This window comes from Vipera berus (genome assembly GCF_964194415.1).
Source record: "Vipera berus genome assembly, chromosome: 1".
Lineage (NCBI taxonomy): Eukaryota > Metazoa > Chordata > Lepidosauria > Squamata > Viperidae > Vipera > Vipera berus.
In genome coordinates this window covers 49,462,454-49,485,398 of record NC_138202.1, presented here as the reverse complement: position 1 = coordinate 49,485,398, position 22,945 = coordinate 49,462,454, and the positions used below count along the sequence as shown (strand labels likewise).

Below are 22,945 nucleotides of genomic sequence, written 5' to 3'. Positions count from 1 at the left end.
CTGGTGGCCCCCAGGGGGAGATCCTTCTCTGTGGGCGCCCCGGAGCTATGGAACCAGTTACCGGTTGAGCTCCGGACGGCGCCCGATCTGCGCTCCTTCCGCCGCGATCTGTAAACATACTTGTTCGAGCAAGCCGGCCTGGCCTGAGGGGGGATTGGTGGGGTTTTTTATTATTTTTATTGGGGCTTTTTACTATGTATCAATTGTATTTTAATCGGGCATGCATTTAATTATCTTTTAGTTTTTGTAAATTTCTGTGTTTTATTCTTGCCCTGTACACCGCCCTGAGTCCTCAGGGAGAAGGGCGGTATAGAAATATTATTAAATTAAATTAAATTAAATTAAATTAAAGGCTTCTTTTTAATCTGTTTAGAAGGGTTTTAAGTTTGCAGCATATTTGAAAACTAATGCAGTATCAGGCCATACATAAAAGGGGCACTTCTAATCTTAATATTTTTTATTTTGTTGCAATATATTTGTTTTGGGCAGAAATTTTGTGACAAGAGATTAGAAGGTTGACTACCTATGTGAGTTCATAGCAGTTGAGTTTCATCTTAAAGTTACACATTTTCAGTTTCAGGCCAGAGAAGGCATTGCATAGCTCTGTTCTCTGCACTAAAAGTACACTGGGAATGTACTGCAAATCTTAATGGACGCCAAAGGTATGGTGGAAATGAACTTAGCATTCCATTGTTTGTTGTTATTTTTTTTTAGATGTGGAAACCTTTTTACTCATAACTACATCATGTATAATGAGAGGATGTTAGAGGGTAAGCAAGTCAAGAAGAACCGATAATGGATTATCTACACAGTAGCAGTATTACAAGGAGACAGAGAGAAGAGGCATAATATATAGTCACAATTATTTTATATTGCAAATTGAGAAAGAGAATCCACAATCCATGGTTCTTGCTCTGTTCACACTTCTGTGAATGGAATCAGCTTAGCATGCTGAGAGTATGTCTGCATACTGAAGGACTGTGGAGATAATGTTAGGGAAGAAAATGATTAGAAGCAATTTGTTAGTGGAGCTCAGTTGCTTCGCAGGTTGTCAACAAGTAATGAAGCAGGGATGCCAATCGACAGGTGGACGTATCTATTCAGTGGGTGGTAGGTGGAAATCAGTTCCAAGTGCAATTGCCCTAATTGAGGCTGTGAAGAGATAAATGGGAGAAGTTTGTAACAGCTGGAGTTTGCTCTGAAGGAAAACTTTGACCATTAGTTATAATCTCAGGTGGTCTTTCTGTTGTCATGGTGATGCCTCAAAAAGCTATCAGCTAAAGTTAGGAAGAGGAAATCACAACCAAATTCAATTGAGGGGGGAGGAGCAAAAAGACCAAAGACATACAGAGAAATAAAATGAGGTTGAAATAGATTCAGTATTTTCAAAGATTGCTTTCAAAGGGCATGCACCATGATTAGAATAACTTTATTAGAGGTTTCATCAAAACAGCTATCTTGGCCGTATATTTTCAACAATATTTAGGATGGAGATTGCTAGTTTGGTTCCATCCATGTATGTAGACTTGGATTCCCATGATCAGATAGTTTGTACGGCCAAGGATCTATAGAACTGACTTCTATCCAATCTGGGGGACTTCAGGTTAGGACTAAAGAAATGTTACTTCCATGAGAAGGCTATTTGGAAACTTTATAGTTTGTAGTGTGATTGGCAGGCATGTTTTTGAATTGCCTGTTCAATAAATTAGAGTTACTTCAATGAGCATTCTGGTATGGGACTGGCTTTTGACAGCAGAAATAGAAAAAAATAGAGAAATTAACACAGGTATAGGATACATGTAATATGTGTAAATCATATTTCTGGACATTATTTTTAAATTGCAGGTTCCATGTCCCAGTAATAAGGTTCTCATGGAAAATATGCTGCAGTGTAATACTGTCAGTTTAGAAGCACCTGTGAAACAAGTAACTTTACAGTCCAAGCATCCCTCTGCTAGGCTGCTAGTGATTGCTACAAGTAGAGACAAGTATTGGCAAAGAAAAGAACTGTTTTCCTCTTCAGGGAGACTTAATAGATTTCCTTCATGCTAATGTATTAGCTGTGATCAGCATATTTGAAGCTAGGAAGGATTGTCATGTTGTTGTTGTTGTTGTTGTTAGCTGCGAAGTCGTGTCTGACCCATCGCGACCCTATGGACAACGTTCCTCCAGGCCTTCCTGTCCTCTACCATCTTCTGGAGTCCTTTTAAGTTCACGCCTACTGCTTCAGTGACTCCATCCAGCCACCTCATTCTCTGTCGTCCCCTTCTTCTATTGCCCTCAATCTTTCCCAGCATTAGGCTCTTCTCCAGTGAGTCCTTCCTTCTCATTAGGTGGCCAAAGTATTTGAGTTTTAGCTTCAGGATCTGGCCTTCTAAAGAACAGTCAGGGTTGATTTCCTGTAGGACTGACCGGTTTGATCGGTTTGATCGCCTTGCAGTCCAAAGGATTGTCATATACACAGTCAAAGCGCTAAGTAAGGCATTTCACAGAAGCTTTTCCTCAAGTTTGTCAAGGGAAGGCTGCAAGTACAATGAACAATGGGCTAGATGAGGGATTTCTAACCTTGGCAACTGGCTGGGGAATTCTGGGAGTTGAAGTCCAAAAGTCTTAAAATTGGTCTAAATTTGGATTCTTCTCCATTACAATACAAAACTCACAGAACATAGATTGTTGGGAGAAGACTGTGTTGGCACACTATCCGCCCATAATCAGGGAGATTATTTTTTTTTCCATTTCAGGTGGAAGTTGTCTAATATAGTAGTAAGAAAAACTGACTTAGTAAAATTCTCTGTTCTGTTGAACAATTAGATAAGCCAAAATAGTATTCTTCATTGAATCCTGCACTCCAAACTAAATCTTCAAGATATAATAAAGGTATATGAAGAAGTTCCGTTGTGTTCTTTTACTTGGTAGTTTCACAGTATAAATTTGATTTATTACAAAGGTATTAAAAGTATATCTCTATCATGCCTTTGGGTAAGCAGTGTTATGCAATAAAGTAAGGAAACGTATAAAACATTAAATAAATTTTCAAAAACTCAGAAAAATAGCCAATTATTATTCATACCAACATAACTTACTAGGTAAAATATGCGATGACATACCTATAGTCTTAGTAACGCTATACCTGCATTTTACATTTATGTTGTCCCAGTTCTGGGCTCATGCTGGTTTTAAGTTTAAGAAAGCTTGTAAAGTTCAATCTGGATGGCAAACTAACTTGTTGTCCTTCCACTGGACAGTTCTCCTGCTGCTGTGCTCTTCTACCTTTCTGCTTCTGGTGCAAGAAAAGTAAACGGGTCTACCTAGACACAAATTGTTGTATGTCTATGTACACAGAACTTAAATTGAAATCATATATATATAAACATTTGTGCAGCTATAACGATTAGCTTAAAAACAATTTTTTTTCCTTTTCACACTGTTTTACTCTAATCAGTTCTATACTTCTGTCACCAGCATGCTGAACTACCACAGTAGTTAAAATCTTTGCTTAGCATAGACAAGGTTTCTAACACACACAAACGCACACACACACACACACACACACACAGAGAGAGAGAGAGAGAGAGAGAGAGAGAGAGAGGCACAAATACACAAAGATATTTTTTTTCTGGAGTAGCTACCTTCCTTCTCACCTTTTTCTAAAAGTAAGTTCTAGGTGATTACCTTTTATTCATTTATTTGAGATAAAGAGTTTCATCCCAGCTCCTACTGTTGACTCTATATTATTGTTCTGTAAAGTTACATATACATATACATACACATACACACACACATGTATATGTATATAGTGTGTGTGTGTGTGTGTGTAATGTATTTGTATGCATGTATGTGTGTGTAAATGATTCCCATTCTCAAGTTTCCTGTATGTAAAATATCAAATAACCATCCATTAGAGCAAGTAGTCAAGCTTTTGGCAATTACCCATCCTTTAAAAAAAAGATTTATCAAAATGTAAAGGATAAGGTCAGAGAAATGTCAGTAACTGAATTACATTTACTTTAGAACCCAATATATATTTCAGTTCCTTAGGGCAGAAATGTTCAGTTTTTCCCTAATGGCCCTTTTGTGATTCATTGAGCTAATTGCTTTCTTTCCAAATTACTGAAGAAGGTTCAAAACAAAATGCACACTTAAGATATTTAGATCTCTTTATTAGTCAAGATTTTATATAAAAAATTGGCAGGGTGTGATGATGGAAAAAATGATTCCAATAGAAAAGAATATATGTAGCTCAGGGTTTGAATTGTGGAGGTCTTGGGGATGTGATTTTTCCCTTGGTAATTAGAGGATCTCTCTCCAGCAGTACACAAGCAGGAATTAACCCCATACACACAATCTATCAGAAAACAATACCTTAATCAAAGAACTACTAAGGAGAAAAACATCAGCAGGGCAAGCTACTGTATATAAACAGGGACCAAACCTTACACTCACTGGCCCTGATGATGTTCCCTAGTTAGGTAATGGAATGTCTGCAACCAAACAACCAACCTTAGAGAGCCCCAAGGGCTCCAAAGACTGATTTACAATGGGGGTGATGGTCAGAGTCTCTCAATGTAAGGAAATTTAAGACATTTCACTCTAGGAGATAGAGATGATAGATAGATAGATAGATAGATAGATAGATAGATAGATAGATAGATAGATAGATAGATAGATAGATAGATTCAAATTATTTTTTACAAAAGGCTCTGATGATATCAGGCTGAAGTTACTTTCATAGGACTATCCTTTGGTGTGATCTGTCTCTATTCTCAGATTCCTTAGTAGAGATAAGAAAAACAGATAGAGACAGATAGAGATAGAAATAACTAGATGTATGTGGGGGTGTATGTGAAAAAAACATAAATTTTCAAAACTGTATACAGTGGGCACAATCTCTTATAGAACAAATTTGGTATAAATATTCTTAAAACAGGTATAACATTCTCTAGATCTTTGGGATCCATAATATAATTACATTTAGAATGATACTAAAAGTGAGATATGTTTCCATGGAATTTATGATTAGCCTGGAATAGTCCTTTCAACAGTTGCAGTTACAAAAGGGAAGATGTAATTGTCAGAATGAAATTGTGAAAGGTTTCTGCAGCAGAAAGTGCTTCTATTAGTTATACTTCCTTCCTTCCTTCCTTCCTTCCTTCCTTCCTTCCTTCCTTCCTTCCTTCCTTCCTTCCTTCCTTCCTTCCTTCCTTCCTTCCTTCCTTCCTTTCTTCCTCCCTCCCTCCCTCCCTCCCTCCCTCCTGCAACTCTGGGTGGCTTATCTTTCTAAAAGATTAATTATAATGTTTTTCATTTGCAAAAATCACCTGCAGATGGAAAGTGAAATGAGTCGGAAATGAGACCCAAAATATCAGTTCCTACATTATAAAAGCTCCCCCCCCCCATTCCTAGAGCTGTGATTCTTCAATCTGGAGATGATATTTCATTGATATCTTAAAATCAACTAATGACTTTCTGAATCCTAGTATAGATTAATAGATTATATATTTAGATAATAAACATGCACTTACACTACCATAATAAAACCAAAATGTGGGATAATACAAGACAAATATAATTTCAGTCCCTGCTTAACAATTATTCCTCAAAGAACCGTTACAGAGAGACTTAAGTTTCATCCACATGTTAATAAGAGCTGATTTACTTTAATCTTCTGATAATGATATGTGCTTGATTAAGAAACAACAATCAAGAATAGATATATTAACTGTTCTCCCTTTTTTGTTATGTAACTCCATGATTCTCCCTGCCAAAGCAAAACAAATATGCATAAGAGTATATATTAGAATTATTTTATACACTTGGTAAAATGGTGTTCAAAATGTCATATATTTAAGGAAATTCATCAGAAATCAGAAATGTAAAGAAAATAAATATAAAATACTAAAATGTATAAATAAAAATGCTAAATTTTGAACATGTAACATTAAAACACTAAAACATGAAAGGATATTGTTGCATAACACAACTTTAACACAAAGAAATTGGAATAAAATGGTTCATGTCAAATTCATCTGCCTTTGGGTCCTCAACAGGTATCTTTTGACCAAAAAGTATGGAAAAAAGTATAATTACAGCCTTCAGAAATGGTTCACAGAGTAGTTTGCAACAAATGAGGTATTTTCAAACAATTGACTCCTACTATTTATTATCTGTCAATAGGTCAGCTGAAATTTCCAGACCCTTGACAGCCATCACTCAGTGCAATATAATAACTGTTCTGAGGTTGCCAGTGCATGAGTCATCACTGTGAACTCGGTCTCTCTCTCGTCCAGGAAGGAATTATGCTGGATTACCGATATAAATGTTACATGGTATTCCAACATCAGTGAGGATCCAGGATCCAGACTGTAACCTGGTCTGCTGGACAAATATAACTACATCCTAGAATTAGCAAACCATTTCTCCTGCATTTAACTTCAGCTTATCCTCCCATATCCAATTATTTACAGGGAAAAGAGCTTAGCTAATCAGGTTGAATATAATGTACTTTCTGGTATTTATGGCTGACAATGATGCTATTTCATCCAAAATGAAAAGAGGCTGTTAGACTACAGGGATTTGAAGTATGAGGGAGGCATGGAAACTGGTAACTCTTATTTCAGTGGTTAAAAATTTATTCTATGCAAAAAGAAAAACAGAATTATATGTATTTTTTGCTACTGAAAAATGTGAACTGTTTACTAGAGCCAATATATTGCATTTGCAACAACAAACTGAAAAAGTGAGAAATAACATGACAGATATCCAAGGAGTTAGTTTTTTTCATATTAAGTAAAATTTGATTTTGCCCATTATGTGATCATTTGGCCTCTTTGACACCTTCTGACAGAGATGTTTGTCTGGAAATGGTATAAATAGAAATATTTTGTTCCAGGGTTACTCTGAGTCAGACTATGTTTTAAGCAGAAATGTTAATAATTGAATATGCCTACAATTGCAAAAGCCACAGGGAATAATGTAGGGTAATAGTATCGGTTTTGGGAATACGCACATTATTTGCTTTTTAGTCTTTTAGCCTTCTATAGTTTTTACATGGCTTGATTCCAATTGTAAGGAACAAAAGTGCAGGGATCGGCTGTTATTTTGCCACTTTTTTGTTATGATTTCACTATTGATTTAATGGGAGAACTGCCAAGCTAATCTTCTTTGTAAATAAAAATTGACTTAAGAGTTTCTATCTTCTGCAACATGCTTGCTCATTATGGATATTTATTTGCCTATATACTTAAAGGACAGTGGGGGTTTTTTATTGCTCAATTCTGAAATCAACAGAAAAAGTTTACCTGAATAAAAAATTAGCCCTAAATATCACACAATAGCAGACATATCTTAATTGTGCGTACCCTTTGCATTTTATTGTTGTGTGCTTTTTGCATTTGTATATTACCTTTTTGGCAAAATAAAAAGAAGAGTTATCATTGAAAATAGAGCAAAGCAACTTGAAAAATGATCTTTGTGAAAGAGATGAGAGATTTCCCATTTCTAAACTGCTTCCTCATTATTCCTCAGATTTAAATTAATTCTTTTTACATACATTTTAAAGGTTAATTTGATATGAGTGATCTCCTCCTAATGCTACTTATTGTGTACTCACATTGTTGTTATGAAACAGGATGCTGTTTCCCTTGGGGTACACCTTGAATCTAAGAGTATTAGATTCTTTTATATGTGAGAGGAACCCTCAGTACATGTTTCTGCCACTTTCCACACTCTAAACGAATTCTAACCTAAGGTCAAGTAAGTTCATACAGTGCTAAGGTGAGATTATTTCATTTCAGCCGTAGACCATTTCATGTCTGAATTCTGTATAGTGTGTAGCCCTCTCCCTCATGCATTTTTATGATTATACAGAACCCCACACAATTTGCATTATATGGTCACAGTCATGAAAGTTCTTTCTTTAAAAAAGTCTGACTTGGTATTCTTTGATTTTATTTGAAATTAGCATTAGAGCTCATGGCCTCAATTGGTACACGTTAATATTTATATTGGTATGAATAATGGTAAGTCCAGTGAAAGAAATAATTATTAGTTGCCTTTTTCAAACTATCAGAATTATTTTTATCCCATTGCAGGAGTTTGGCTGGTTTTAACATATCTGAATGCTATCCAATGATTCTGTCTGTTGTTAATGCACTATTATATATTGCTCAAAAAAATAAAGGGAACACAAGATAAGACATCCTACTATTAAATACAGTACATTGTGTTGTTTAAGTGTTCCCTTTATTTTTTTTTTGAGCAGTAGATTTTAACTCAGTGACTAAATATTTTGAGAAACAGTTATTATGACTGCAAGCATGCTTCATAAAAACTGAAAACTTCAGTTTAGTGACAGCAAAGTATCTCTACCATTATGTCTTGCCTCTAGAATGACCTATTCTATAAATTACTGCATTAACACATAATAAAAGCTAACAAACAAACAAAAACAAGCTCAGAGAGCATTAAGGGGCTCTAATTTAGAGCCTTGGTGGAGCAGTGGGCTAATGCCTCCTTAAGTAACACCAGCTGCCTGCAATTAGTGCAGGTTCGCATCCCACCAGGCTCAAGGTTGACTCAGCCTTCCATCCTGCCGAGGTAGGTAAAATGAGGACCCAGATTGTTGGGGGCAATTAAGCTGACTTTGTAATAATGCCGCTTGGGGGGTGTATGAAAGCCCTAATAAGCAGGCATATACATAGAATGAAGGCTACTGCTAAGCTTGTAAGCCACCCTGAGTCTTCGGAGAAGGGTGGGATATAAATTAAAATAAATAAAAATAAATAAATAATTTCAGCCCCGAGCTACAAATATTCTTCTCTATTCGTCTGTATGTATGTATGTATGTGTATTAATTTATTAATTAATTAATTAATTAATTAATTTTTATGGCACCCATCTCCCCTGTAAGGCAACTCTGGCCATCTTGAATGACTTGAAGACATAACTTTCAAACATACTTGAAAGTTTCATATTTTTATGACAGCATTAAGCTCACATAAGAAATAGGTCCTGTTTGTTCTATTACTGCTGTACAGAGTTCTTTAGTTAGGTCCTTGCCAAGGTTTCTTTCCTGATTTGAAATGGGTGTTGCTTTATCTAGCTAGCTGTCCTTTAATTGGTTGTGACATATTACTGATTCTACTTCTCTACTCTTAAGCATGCTACTCACTAAGAATATACAAGATATATTCCACTACTTGCAAATTTTGCCAAATGAAAACATGAAATCTGGTATGCTAGTGAATCTGACTTCAGTTAAATTGATAACGTCTTGCTACATGAGGGGAAAACTTCACAGTTACAATATTTAATAATCATAATGAGAATCCTAAGAGGAGCCTCAGCAAAATAATGGTACTTGGCTAAAAGCCTGCAATGAAATAGCAGACCTCTATAGAATAGAAAAATCAAATTGATGGGTAATAATAGACTAATTGGTCATCCTTTGTCTTTTGCTTTCCAAAAGTGGGCCTTTGTTAGAGTCAATTTCTGTGTTTGTTAAGCAATTGCTTAATGAATAGCCAATTCTTTGAATGAACACAGGTAAAAATACAGTGCTATGATCTTTATTTACAAAAGTTTAGAAAGAAGAGAACAGAGACATATAATTAATTAGGAAATGGTAGCAGGTTGCATATCCTTTGTATATTATTTTAGGTGGAAATAGAGATACAGTTTACTGTTCTTTGATACGGGATTAATGGAATGAACAGTATATGAATTAGTATTATTTTATTGCCCTTCTTCCCTACTCCCCTTTGTGTGTGTGTATAAATGTACGCATATGTAGACGTACATACATACAAAATGTACATATTCTCTATATTCTGTTATGATTGTGGCTTGATTGTGTAATTACTGAATACTTACGTTTAACCAAATACTAAATATCTGGAACTCATTTTATGTATCTGAATCTATTATTGGTGCAGCTATATTTTTCTGTGTTATGGAAATGATTTCCAACTGCTCATAGTTTATGTTGTTACCAGATTTGGGTTATCTAATATTTGAAAATTTTGAACCAATGCAATTTTACTTAAATTCTGCTGTATTTAATTAGGATTATATGATAAACATATTATAGTATTAGACACAATAATCTATACATGCTAAATGTCTAGTCATAAGAATGACTTTTTCACCTCTTTAAATAGCACAAGATGTTTATCTTACTTAAAGAAAATTGAAAACCATTTATATTATTCTTAGGACTGATGCCAAAAGGTAAACTCTGATTGTATTGATCAGTTGTGAGAAGTTGTAGTTTAATAAAATATGCAATGTTGTATTTTCTCAACCCTACATACAATATGAAGTCAAATTCAATTCCAAAATTACCTGGAGATGTTCATAATACTTTTTTGGTTAAAATGTAGAAGTAGTTTACCATTACTTTTTTCTTTTTTTAATTTTATTTATTTATTTATTATTGGGACTTATATGCCGCCCTATCTCCCGAAGGACTCAGGGCGGCTAACAACAATAATGTACAATAAGTACAGAAGTTAAAATAAAAATTAAAATTAAAGGCTCTTGTAGAATAAATTAAAATTAAAATTAAAATAAATTAAAAATTAGAGTTAAAAATTAAAAACCATAATTAAAATCCCTGTCAGTCTAGGTCAGCCAGGTGGAAAAGGAGTGTTTTGAGGCCGCGGCGAAAGGACCGGAGATCTGGGGCCAACCGAAGCTCAGGGGGGAGCTGGTTCCATAGGGCTGGTGCTCCCACAGAGAAGGCTCTCCCCTTGGGGGTCGCTAGCCGACATTGTCTAGCCGACGGTACCCTGAGGAGGCCTTCTCTGTGTGAGCGTACTGGGCAATGGGAAGTCGTTCCCGGCAGCAGATGGTCCTGCAAGTATCCCGGGCCTAAGCCATGTAGGACTTTAAAGGTAAGTACCAGCACCTTAAATCTCACCCGGAGGACAACCGGTAACCAATGCAGCTCACGCAGGAGGGGTGTAATATGGGAGTATCGGGTTGCTCCCATCACTACCCGCATGGCCGCACTCTGCACCAGCTGAAGTCTCCGGGTGGTTTTTAAGGGTAGCCCCATGTAGAGAGCATTGCAGTAATCTATACGTGAGGTAACGAGTGCGTGGGTGACTGTACGTAGGGCATCTCGGTCCAGAAAGGGGCGCAACTGGCGTACCAGGCGAACCTGGGCAAATGCCCCCCTAGCCACAACTCCAATATGATCTTCAAAACTGAGTCGTGAATATTTTAAACTTCAAAGTAGTTCTTTCATGAAGGGACTACCAAGAGATGCTACCAACCTATAATAACAATTCAGTTTCTAGAAGTGTTACTTTTGATGTTTTGGAATTGCATCTATGGTGCCTATTAGTATTGGTAGTATCTTTGCTTTCTTTTTCCACAATCTTTCTTCTTCTATTTGCAGGTCTTTGCATTTTGTGATTTTTCTGTTCTATTCTACTATTATGTGTGGATAATTTACCATTAGATTCATATTCTAAGACTGATCGAAATTTAATAATTCAAATTCTAACCAAGGTCCTAAGAATTTTTAAGGTTGCATCTAAGAATATAGGCAGTTCAAAACAGGATTTTTGTTGTTTTTGTTAAATTTTCAGATATCAAGGAAGTCCTTTAAATATTGCTCTGAGGGCTTCAGTCACAATTGGTATAACGATTGGTTTCTTTTATCATAAGCATTCAGCTTTGATGTGCAAGTTCTGGTACTTCATTAGTTTTTCCAATTGTTTTTGCTCAACCTTCTTTTTAATAACTGTTATATCAGGCCTATCTGTTTGTATCTTACAGTTCTATAAAATTTTAACACACTCATTTTCCAAAGCCTTCTCATCTTGATGGTCTCAGTAGTTTTTATTACTGTCAAATAGAAACTTCTGGCAAAGTTATTACTATTTTAATTTATTGGCTGCCTAACTCCAATGTACAGCGGTAGCATAAAAATTAGAAAAAAAGAAACAAACATAAAAACACATAAATGTTCTTATAGACTACAAAATGAACAATACAAAATAGTGGCCTTTGAAAAATATTGAGCAGGCCTGTGATCAAAGCCAAGTTTCCAAGCTTTCCCGATCTCTAGGAGTTTATCTATTGTGGGATAGTACTATTTCAAATATGCTGCTTTGTAATCTCTTCTTTCTTTGCTTTGTTCCTTCTCATGTGAAGAAGAGCATTATTATTTTATAAAACAAGATGAAACTGAACTGGGTGACTTTTGGCCAATCGCTTTCCCTGTTTCAAAGATTTGTTGAAAGAATAAAATAGGAGATCCAACTGGTCTTTTCCAAATATTTCCTATATAATATAGGACCTTTTAATATTTTCATAGATTCACAGAGTCCTATGCATCTTCGTGTCTGATTTCATCTTGGTTGGCACTGAAATGCCATGACAGGATAGTCATTATAATTGAATGTAATTGCCACTCTCTTGACATGCAGTGTATGCAACCAAGTGGCTCCTGGGAAGATGTGTGTTCATCAGAGGGAGAGGATAAGAATTATTTTCAAAGGGGTAGCTTATATTCCTGAATTAAATGTAATTTCATTTTCTTCTATTTTTTGGCCTCCGCCAGCCCTGTGTATGTATGTGAATGCACAAAATGATAAGAGATTGACTAAAATTTATGGTATGAAATGGAAGAATGACATTTTATGTCAATTATAAGTTAAACAATCCCAGTTCTATGCTACTAGTGAAAAATGAACTAAAATATGAAAGGTCACTCAAGAAAACAAAATAGTTTTATAAAAATGTGAACTACATTCCTAGCAAGATCGTCTGATGCTACTATAGGTAATTAAAATTGTGCAATGCATCATGTTATAGAATAATTATCTATCTATCTATCTATCTATCTATCTATCTATCTATCTATCTATCTATCTATCTATCTATCATTTGTAAAGGCCTGATCTTGGGGAATGTTTAAGATTGAAATGCTTATATATATGCTTATATATCAATCAATCAATCAATCAGAATAGAGCTGGAAGGGACCTTGGAGGTTTTCTAGTCTAGTTCCCTGTTCAAGCAGGAGTCCCTATATCATTTCAGACAAGTGGTTGTCCAGTCTCTTCTTAAAAACCTGGAGACATGAAGCACCCACAATGTCTGAAGGCAAGCTGTTCCACTGGTTAACTGTTAGGAAATTTCTCCTTAATTTCAGGTTGCTTGTCTCCTTGACTAGTCTCCATCCGTTGTTTCTTGTCTTGCTTTCTGGTGCTTTGGAAAACAGATTGACTCCCTCCTTCTTGTAGCAGCTTCTCAAATACTGGAATACTGCTATCATGTTCCCCCTAGTCTTTCTTTTCTCTAGACTGGCCATTTCCAAATCCTGCAACTGTTCTTCATATGTTTTAGTCTCCAGGCCTTTAATCATCTTAATTGCTCTTCTTTGCACTTCTTTGACCAAAACTGTATGCATTATTCGAGATGTAGAATATAAAGTGGTACTAATACTTCCTGTGATTTTGATTCTTTGCCTCTGTTTATACAACCAAGGATTGTATTAGGTTTTTTTAGGTGCTGCTGCACACTGCTGACTCATGTTTAAGTGATCATCCACTAGGATTCCAAGGTCCCTCTCACAGTTACTGTTTTTGAGCCAGGTTTCACCTAAAACCTTTTCTCCACATTAAATATAATTTTGTTAGATAGGGCCCATTGTCAAGGTCTTTTTGGATTCTGAGCTTGTCTTCTGGGGTGTTGGTTATTCCTGCCAACTTAATATCATGTGCAAATTTGATGAGATCCACTTCTAGTCCCTCATCTAAGTCATTTATGAAGATATTGAAGAGTCCTGGGCCTAAGACAGAACCTTGTGGTACCCCACTGCTTACTTCCCTCCCTATAGAGGTAGTACCATTAAGGACTACTCATTGAGTATGGTTTGTCAGCCAGTTGCAAATCCATCTGGTGGTGATGCTGTCTAGCCCACATTTTTCTAGCTTACCAAGAAGTAGGCTATGGTCTACTTTGTCAAATGCCTTGCTGAAGTCTCAGTATACTATGTCCACAGCACTTCGCTGGTCTTCTAATTTAGTCACTTTGTCAAAGAATGAAATAAGATTGGTTTGGCACAATCTGTTTTTCACAAACCCATGCTAGCTACTAGTTATAACTTTTTGTTTCTAGAGATTCACAGATCTGTTTTTTGATTATTTTTTTCCAGTATCTTTCCAGGTATTGATGTCAGGCTGATTGGTCTGAAGTTTCCTGGATCTGGTTTTGTGTTTTGTTTTGTTTTTGAAGATGGTAATCACATTAACTCTTTTCCAATCGTCTAGTACAGGGGTGTCATCTGGAAGCCACGCCCACCCCATTGCCGGCAATGGAAAAACTCTCCTGATACATTGCGCGACGTCATGTGACATCGCAAGTTTGACATGTCTGCTCTAGTAGTTCCCCAGTGCTCCAAGATTTTTTAAAGATATGATATAGTGGTTCTGAGATAACATTTGCCAGTTTTAGAGAAGGAAGATCTACAGTGGATCATATCTTGGTACTTCACCATCTAGTACAAAAATATATGTATAAAAAAAATCCTCCCTTTTTGTGACCTTCCTTGATTTTAAGCAGGCCTTCGATTGAATAGCTAGGAACACCCTCTGGGAGAAATTAAAATACACTACTATCGATAAATGCCTCCTTTTCTTCATAAAAAAAATGTATGCCAATTCCACCTTGAAAGTGAGGTGTAATCCCCAAGAGCCTTGGTGGAGCAGTGGGCTAATGCCTCCTTAAGTAACACCAGCTGCCTGCAATTAGTGCAGGTTCGAGTCCCACCAGGCTCAAGGTTGACTCAGCTTTCCATCCTTCCGAGGTAGGTAAAATGAGGACCCAGATTGTTGGGGGCAATTAAGCTGACTTTGTAATAATGCCGCTTGGTGTGTGTGTGAAAGCCCTAATAAGCAGGCATATACATAGAATGAAGGCTACTGCTAAGCTTGTAAGCCGCCCTGAGTCTTCGGAGAAGGGCGGGATATAAATGGAATTTTAAAAAAAATCTATATGGGGCACAAAAAGGAATCCTTGCAAAGAAAAACTTGCTAGAAACCATACAAACCAAATTCCTGTGAGCCATCTTACCTGCACCCAAAGGAACTCCAAATGCCCAGTTAAGAATTGAGACAGGCATGCCTCAATTTCAGGTAAGAGCCTGGAAGCTGATGATCATTCATTAGCTTAAAATTCATTTCTTTCCAGAGGGTCTGTCCCCGCTAGTGTTGACTGACAACTTCCCCTCCCCCTAGAAACAAGCAATATATCACAAGCTGGGCTTTTATGGGCTCTCATCGGTATTCTTAATGTCCCAAGGCTTTGACCAAGCAAAGCAAATAGTAATCAATAGAATGAAGAACATGGAGTTCCAAGAAGAACTAAATAGGTTGCCTCTCCACAGTAGGGATAGAATCAAAGAGGGTGTGTGGGAATTGGCAAGATATCTAAATGATCTGACCTTCCCAAAACAAAGAATAGCTTTCTTCAGAGCCAGATTTAACAATCTCCCCTCAGCACTCCTCCAGGGCAGGTATAAGAGAACACCAATAGCAGAACGGGTATGTATGATGTAGTAAAGGAGAAGTCGAAGATATCTCACATGTTTTATTGTACTGTGAGTTATACTGAGGCTATAGGTCAGCATACATTCTCCCCCTATTAGAGAGATTGCCAGGAAGGGCAGACAATTTTTATGTAGTCTTTCTCCTCCAGGACTCAAAACCTTCTACCATGCATGCAGTGGCAAAATTCTGTGTTGCTGCAATGTCCATGAGAAAAAAAATTGGTTACAGAATTATAGTTGTCAACTTGTGCCAATTTTTTGGAGCTATCTCTAATAATTTTTGGAACATTATATTTACTCACAAACCTATTGGCTTCCTACTCACGTAAACTAGGAAGTGACCCTAACGTTTTGAGAACATGTATTTTCTTAACAGGGATGTTATTATTTATTAATAATGTAAGTGCTGTTTTTAAACATATTGTAAAGGGTATTGTCTATTGCTGGTCTATGATTGTAATAAAGTTATATTCCTCTAGTACAGGGGTGTCAAACTGCCAGCCTGCGGGCTGGACACATCATCCAGAAGCCACTCCCACCCCATTGCCGGCAATGGCAAAACTCTCCTGATACATTGCGCGACGTCACGTGACATCGCGAGTTTGACATGTCTGCTCTAGTAGTTCCCCAGTGCTCCAAGATTTTTTAAAGATATGATATAGTGGTTCTGAGATAATATTTGCCAGCTCCTTCAGAACTCTGGGATGTAATCCGGCAGGGCCCATTGATTTATATTCACCAAGGTGTTTATATTCATTCAGACAGGTGTTCTCTTACTATTTTCTTGCTTACTTTAATTTTTGTTTCAAGTCTGTTGTTTAGAATTATGTTTTTGGTAGGTTGGTCTATAGGTTTTTTTTGTGTGAAGACTGATGCAAAGAATGAGTTAAGCAGCTCTGCTTTCTCTCTGCTGCCTTTTACTTCCTTGCCTTCTTCTCCCTGTTTCCTTGACTTTTTTTGTTATATACATATGTGTGTGTTATATACATATGTATTTTTGTTGTTTGTTTGTTAGCTGCGAAGTCGTGTCCGACTCATCACAACCCTATGGACAATGTTCCTCCAGGCCTTCCTGTCTTCTACCATCTTCTGGAGTCCATTTAAGCTCACACCTACTGCTTCAGTGACTCCATCCAGCCACCTCATTCTCTGTCGTCCCCTTCTTCTATTGCCCTCGATCTTTCCCAGCATTAGGCTCTTCTCCAGTGAGTCCTTCCTTCTCATTAGGTGGCCAAAGTATTTGAGTTTTAGCTTCAGGATCTGGCCTTCTAAAGAGCAGTCAGGATTGATCTCCTCTAGGACTGACCGGTTTGATCACCTTGCAGTCCAAGGGACTCGCAGGAGTCTTCTCCAGCACCATAGTTCAAAGGCCTCAATTCTTTGGCGCTCAGCCTTTCTTATGGTCCAACTTTCACTGCCATACATTGCAACTGGGAAGACCATAGCCTTGACTATACGCACTTTTGTTGACAGGGTGATGTCTCTGCTTTTTAGTGTGCTGTCTAGATTTGCCATGGCTTTCCTCCCCAGGAGCAAGCGTCTTTTAATTTCTTGGCTACAGTCCCCATCTGCAGTGATCTTGGAGCCCAGGAAAACAAAATCTGTCACTACCTCCATTTCTTCCCCATCTATTTGCCAGGAATTGAGAGGGCCAGATGCCATGATCTTGGTTTTCTTAATGTTAAGTTTCAACCCAACTTTTGCACTCTCCTTCTTCACCCGCAACAAGAGGCTCTTTAGTTCTTCTTCACTTTCTGCCATTAGAGTGGTATCATCTGCGTATCTTAGGTTGTTGATATTTCTTCCAGCAATCTTAATTCCAACTTTTGATTCATCTAGCCCTGCCTTTCTCATGATGTGCTCTGCATATAAGTTAAATAGGCAGGGCGACAGTATACAGCCTTGCCGGACTCCTTTCCCAATTTTGAACCAATCAGTGGTTCCGTGTCCAGTTCTCACTGTTGCTTCTTGACCCACATATAGGTTTCTCAAGAGACAAATAAGATGGTCTGGTACTCCCATCTCTTTAAGAACTTGCCACAGTTTGTTATGATCCACACAATCAAAGGCTTTAGCATAGTCAATGAAGCAGAAGTAGATGTTTTTCTGGAACTCCCTAGCTTTCTCCATGATCCAGCGTATGTTGGCAATTTGATCTCTAGTTCCTCTGCCTCTTCGAAATCCTGCCTGTACTTCTGGTAGTTCTCGATCCACATACTGCTGAAGTCTAGCTTGTAGGATTTTAAGCATGACTTTACTAGCATGAGAAATGAGTGCAATGGTGCGATAGTTTGAACATTCTTTGGCACTGCCTTTATTTGGAATTGGAATGTAAACTGATCTTTTCCAATCCTGTGGCCACTGTTGAGTTTTCCAAATTTGCTGGCAAATTGAGTGTAGCACTTTTACTGCACTGTCTTTTAAGATTTTGAATAGCTCAGCTGGAATACTGTCACCTCCACTAGCTTTGTTGTTGCTCAGCTTTTCTAAGGCCCACTTCACTTCACATTCTAGGATGTCTGGCTCGAGGTCAGTGACCACCTCATTGTGATTATCTGGGACATTAAGCTCATTCTTGTATAGTTCTTCTGTGTAATTTTGCCACCTCTTCTTAATCTCTTCTGCCTCTGTTAGGTCCCTGCCATTTTGGTCCTTTATCATGCCCATTTTTGCATGGAATGTTCCCTTCATCTCTCCAATTTTCTTGAAAAGATCTCTGGTCCTCCCTATTCTATTGTTTTCTTCTATTTCTTTGCACTGTTCATTTAAGAAGGCATTCTTATCTCTTCTAGCTATTCTCTGGAATTCTGCATTCAATTGGGCATATCTATGTTTTTCTCCCTTGCCTTTCGCTTTCCTCCTTTCCTCAGCTATTTGCAAAGCTTCCTCAGACAGCCATTTTGCTTTCTTGCATTTCTTTTTCTTTGGGATGGTTTTGGTTGCTACCTGTTGTACAATGTCACAAACCTCTGTCCATAGTTCTTCAGGCACTCTGTCTATCAGATCTAATTCCTTAAATCTATTTGTCACCTCTACTGTATATTCAACAGGGATATGATTTAATTCATACCTGAGTGGCCTAGTGCTTTTCCCTACTTTCTTCAGTTTAAGCCTAAACTTTGCAAGGAGAAGCTCATGGTCTGAGCCACAGTCAGCTCCTGGTCTTGTTTTTACCGACTGTACTGTATAGAGCTTCTCCATCTTTGGCTGCAGAGCATATAGTCAATCTGATTTCTGTGTTGACCGTCTGGTGATGTCCATGTGTAGAGCCGTCTCTTGGTTTGTTGGGAAAGAGTGTTTGCTATGACCATCGTATTCTCTTGACAAAATTCTATCAGCCTGTGCCCTGCTTCATTTTGTACTCCAAGGCCAAACTTGCCTGTTATTCCAGTTATCTTTTGGCTTCCTACTTTAGCATTCCAATCCCCCATGATGATAAGGACATCATTTTTGGGTGTTAGTTCTATAAGGTGCTGTAGGGCTTCATACAACTGGTCAATTTCATCCTCTTCAGCACTGGTGGTTGGGGCATAGACTTGGACTACTGTGATATTGAATGGTTTCCCTTGGATTCAAACTGAGATCATTCTGTCATTTTGAGGATTGTATCCCAGTATTGATTTTCCTACTCTTTTATTGACTATGAAAGCTACTCCATTTCTTCTGAGGGATTCTTGCCCGCAGTAGTATACCTGATGGTCATCTGAATTAAATTCACCCATTCCTGTCCATTTTAGTTCGCTGATACCTAAGATGTCGATGTTCAATCTTGTCATCTCTTGTTTGACCACGTCCAGCTTTCCTTGATTCATGGATCTTACATTCCAGGTTCCTATGGAGAAAAAATCTTTACAGCATCGGACTTTCCTTTCACCACCACCATATTGGACGCCTTCCGACCTGAGGGGCTCATCTTCCAGCGTCATATCGTTTTGCCTTTTGGTACTGTCCATAGGGTTTTCATGGCAAAGATACTGGAGTGGGTTGCCATTTCCTTCTCCAGTGGATCACGTTTTGTCAGAACTCTCAGCTATGACCTGTCCGTCTTGGGTGGCCCTGCACGGCATAGCTCATAGCTTCATTGAATTACGCAAGCCCCTTCGCCACGACAAGGCAGTAATCCATGAAGGGGATACATATGTATATACATTATATATAGATATATAGATAGATAGATAGATAGAGAGAGAGAGAGAGAGAGTATTGTGTGAGTGTGTACAAGCTGATTTCAGTAAGAATTCTGAAAATCATGGCTTAGAAAACAAAAGTCTACTGACAAAATGATGAGAAATATTAATATATACAATCAGAGAGTTAGGCTTATTCATGGAAGGGGAATAACTACTGTCAAAATCAAAAGTTTGGGCAACCAAAATCCTTTCCCTTTTAACATGTGTGCAATATATGTGATGCATATTTTGACACCCCCTTCTCATGGGTACCCCTGAGAAACCCAGTGGATAAAGTGTTGGATTGGGATTGATGAAACCACAGGTACACACATGCATCATCAACCATGGAAGCTCATTGTGTAACTTTGAACCAGTCTCTCTCAGCCCATCTTACTTCACAGAATTGTTATGATTGCTCTTTGGGGAAAAATTATTAGAGAAGGGATGTTATGTATGTCACTCCTCTTGGTAAAGTTGGGTATAAATTTAGCAAATACATGAAATAAATAAATGTGTCTGTCTGTTCAGCCACCTGTCAGGGTCCTTTGAATTGGATTCCTGCATAGAACAGAAGATTGGATTCAGTAGCTTTTCAAAGTTCTACTTAAAAAAAAAGCATTAGCTTATTTCCAGAATATTTCCACTGTGCTGTTCTGTTAATGAGCCATTCTAACTCTTACAGTCTTTTAGAAAATTAAGTTATCAGTGGAAGGCATAGTCTTTCTGAAACACACAGTGAATAATCACACTTTAATCTCTGCATGTAGCTGACTGGTTCCCACAGATGCTGTGGTTTAGGTATTTAATTGTGCTGTGGATATTCTTTGTTTGTTTTGCAAGTGAAACAATAATGAAATAGTGGACAGTTGGTCATGCCTGCTAGCTTTCTTTATTGCAGATGTTATTTTTCTTTATTTGGCACTTGGCACCTGAAACAGACTTAAACAGAATGTGAAAAATAAACCTATTTCATATAATGTATCTTTTTTTGAAAGGAGCTGCCATTCATTTGCTTGAGTTTTTCCAGCCAATCCTATGTAAACTTCCGAGACACAGCATGAATATTCATTTTAGCAATTCTTGGGAAATATTTAATGTATTCTAAAAGACTGTCACAGTGTATATATCATTCTTTTAGTAAGGCAACATCTTCTAGGTACTTTTAGAAGAAACTGCTGGTTTTGATCAAAACCCTTTCTGTTCCCCAGTGAAAAACTTGTTTTCCATTTTTCCCATCCACAGACCTTATTTTGCTTAATGAAGAAAAGATAAGTTAATGAAATCTATTTTCTTGATTAGAAGATGATCCTGAATTTAAAACAATTCTTTTGAAGAATTGTGATTCTTGATAAAAAATTTAATACAATACCAGCTTTGTAACCTTGTCAATCCAAATTATACTAAAAGATTTTGTTCTCCTCCTGTAAAGTATGTGTGTAATACTTTTGTGTGTGCATTGCAAATACATCCAGAAGTCACACTTTTGTAAAAAAAATGCAGAGCCAGGATTAAAAAGTCATTAATTATATTAGTAGCTTCTGATTGAAATCATCTGGTTGTAAAATAACCAGTTAAGTCTAACCTTCAAAGGTTATTGAACCTTATTATTAATAATGTTTTGTAAAGTTAACTGTTTACACCCAAGCAGTAGCTAATCTTAAAGGAATTGATTTCATGGCTATCTATAACCATTTGCATCTTCTACCTCTCCCCATATTTTTAACAGTCTGATATTATTCTTTGCTGTTCTTCTCAATATATGATCCTACACCCATAAATTTATCAGTAATAATAATGGTGAAGGCTTGGTTTACACTTACAATAAATATGGTATTTTCCAGAAACGTGAAATGAGTTTTAAGCAAAAGAAGCCTAAGTTGATGGTTTGTCAATGTGTAAAACCTTTTGGAAATAATGTGATATCTGCCCTATGCTATTATGTAGTTGAGTCTATCAATGCTCATACTTTGCATCTGCTTTGTTATTAATTCATTTTGTTCACATCTTTAATTCAGGTTGACACAGTACCCTAGGCTTTCATACTTTTCTCTAATGGAATCTTGCATTTAGATCTAGTACTATTGGATGCAGTTGAAATGTTAATATAACTGGATAAGTTACCTCTATATGTTTTTTATGTGTGTGTTGCAGCTGGGGCCACATATATCTTTGGGAAAAGTGGAGGCCTCATCCTGTATACTTGGCCAGCAAATGACAGACCCAGTACAAGGACAGACCGCCTAGCTGTTGGGTTCAGCACAACAGTTAAAGATGGCATCTTGGTACGGATTGACAGTGCCCCTGGCCTTACTGACTTTTTGCAACTTCATATAGTAAGTACAGATCTTTTCTGCTTCATTTTGTCTTCCGTTTTCATGCCTACAAAAAATCATTTAAACAGTCAACAAAACAAAAAAAAAAAACAAAATTCTAGTTAGAAGTACATATTTCCAATGAGTGTAATCTTAAACAACAGTTAAGAAATTGTTTTATCATAGTTGTACATAAAATGTATTCTGGATGAGTCTAAAGATAATCTAGAACTTTAAGTTTCCTTGTTTAATATTGTCTTAATATAAGCAATTATAGTTTTCTTTGGACAAAATCTCAATATATACTTTTGTTAGACCACAGTTTCTCAGCCTCTTTGCCCATAGTTCCCTTATGATTTTGTTTTTTGACTGTGGCCCCACTGCCAGGTCCCCTTACCAGATATGGACATAGGCCAGTAACTGGTGTATTCTCTGGCATCAATAAGATAGCATTTGCAGGTTTTTTTTTCCCCTGTGATCCCTCAATACATGCCATGCTTCCTCCCCCATTACATGTTTTTTCAACCTCTGGTTCCCTTGGAATATCCAGAGGACCATATGGACTCTGGCTGAGAGCTGTTCATTGTATTATAGAAGAAACATAAAAGGAATCTAGAATAGTCTTAAGAAATGGCATTTGAGACCAGCATTTGAGTTTCAACAACCATATACTAGTGCATAGATCTACAAACTGGTGCTCTCTAGATTTCTTACATTTACAGTTTCCAGAATTCTCAACTAGAATATCTAATACCTGGGATTTCTTGGATTTGAAGTCCAATAAATCTGAGATAGTTTGCATTGGGTATTAGTCTCCAGTTTTATTGACCATGGAATGGTGGATATCAGATCATAAAACAGTGAAATTGAAAATGACTGAAAGATAGACATAAGGAAGG

The 22,945-nt window shown here is 37.2% G+C and overlaps 1 protein-coding gene across 4 annotated transcripts in view; it reads left to right on the top strand.

The window, feature by feature from the left end:
* Positions 1-22,945, top strand: part of NRXN3 (neurexin 3) — a gene marked incomplete at its 5' end in the record, with an annotated part of 1,312,545 nt that overhangs the window by 918,883 nt on the left and 370,717 nt on the right. For all 4 annotated transcript variants that reach the window (XM_081316144.1, XM_081316146.1, XM_081316147.1 and 1 more), the window contains one exon: positions 21,886-22,067. In XM_081316144.1, coding sequence (XP_081172270.1) covers positions 21,886-22,067 — 182 coding nt within the window. The remainder of the gene's footprint in view (positions 1-21,885; positions 22,068-22,945) is intronic.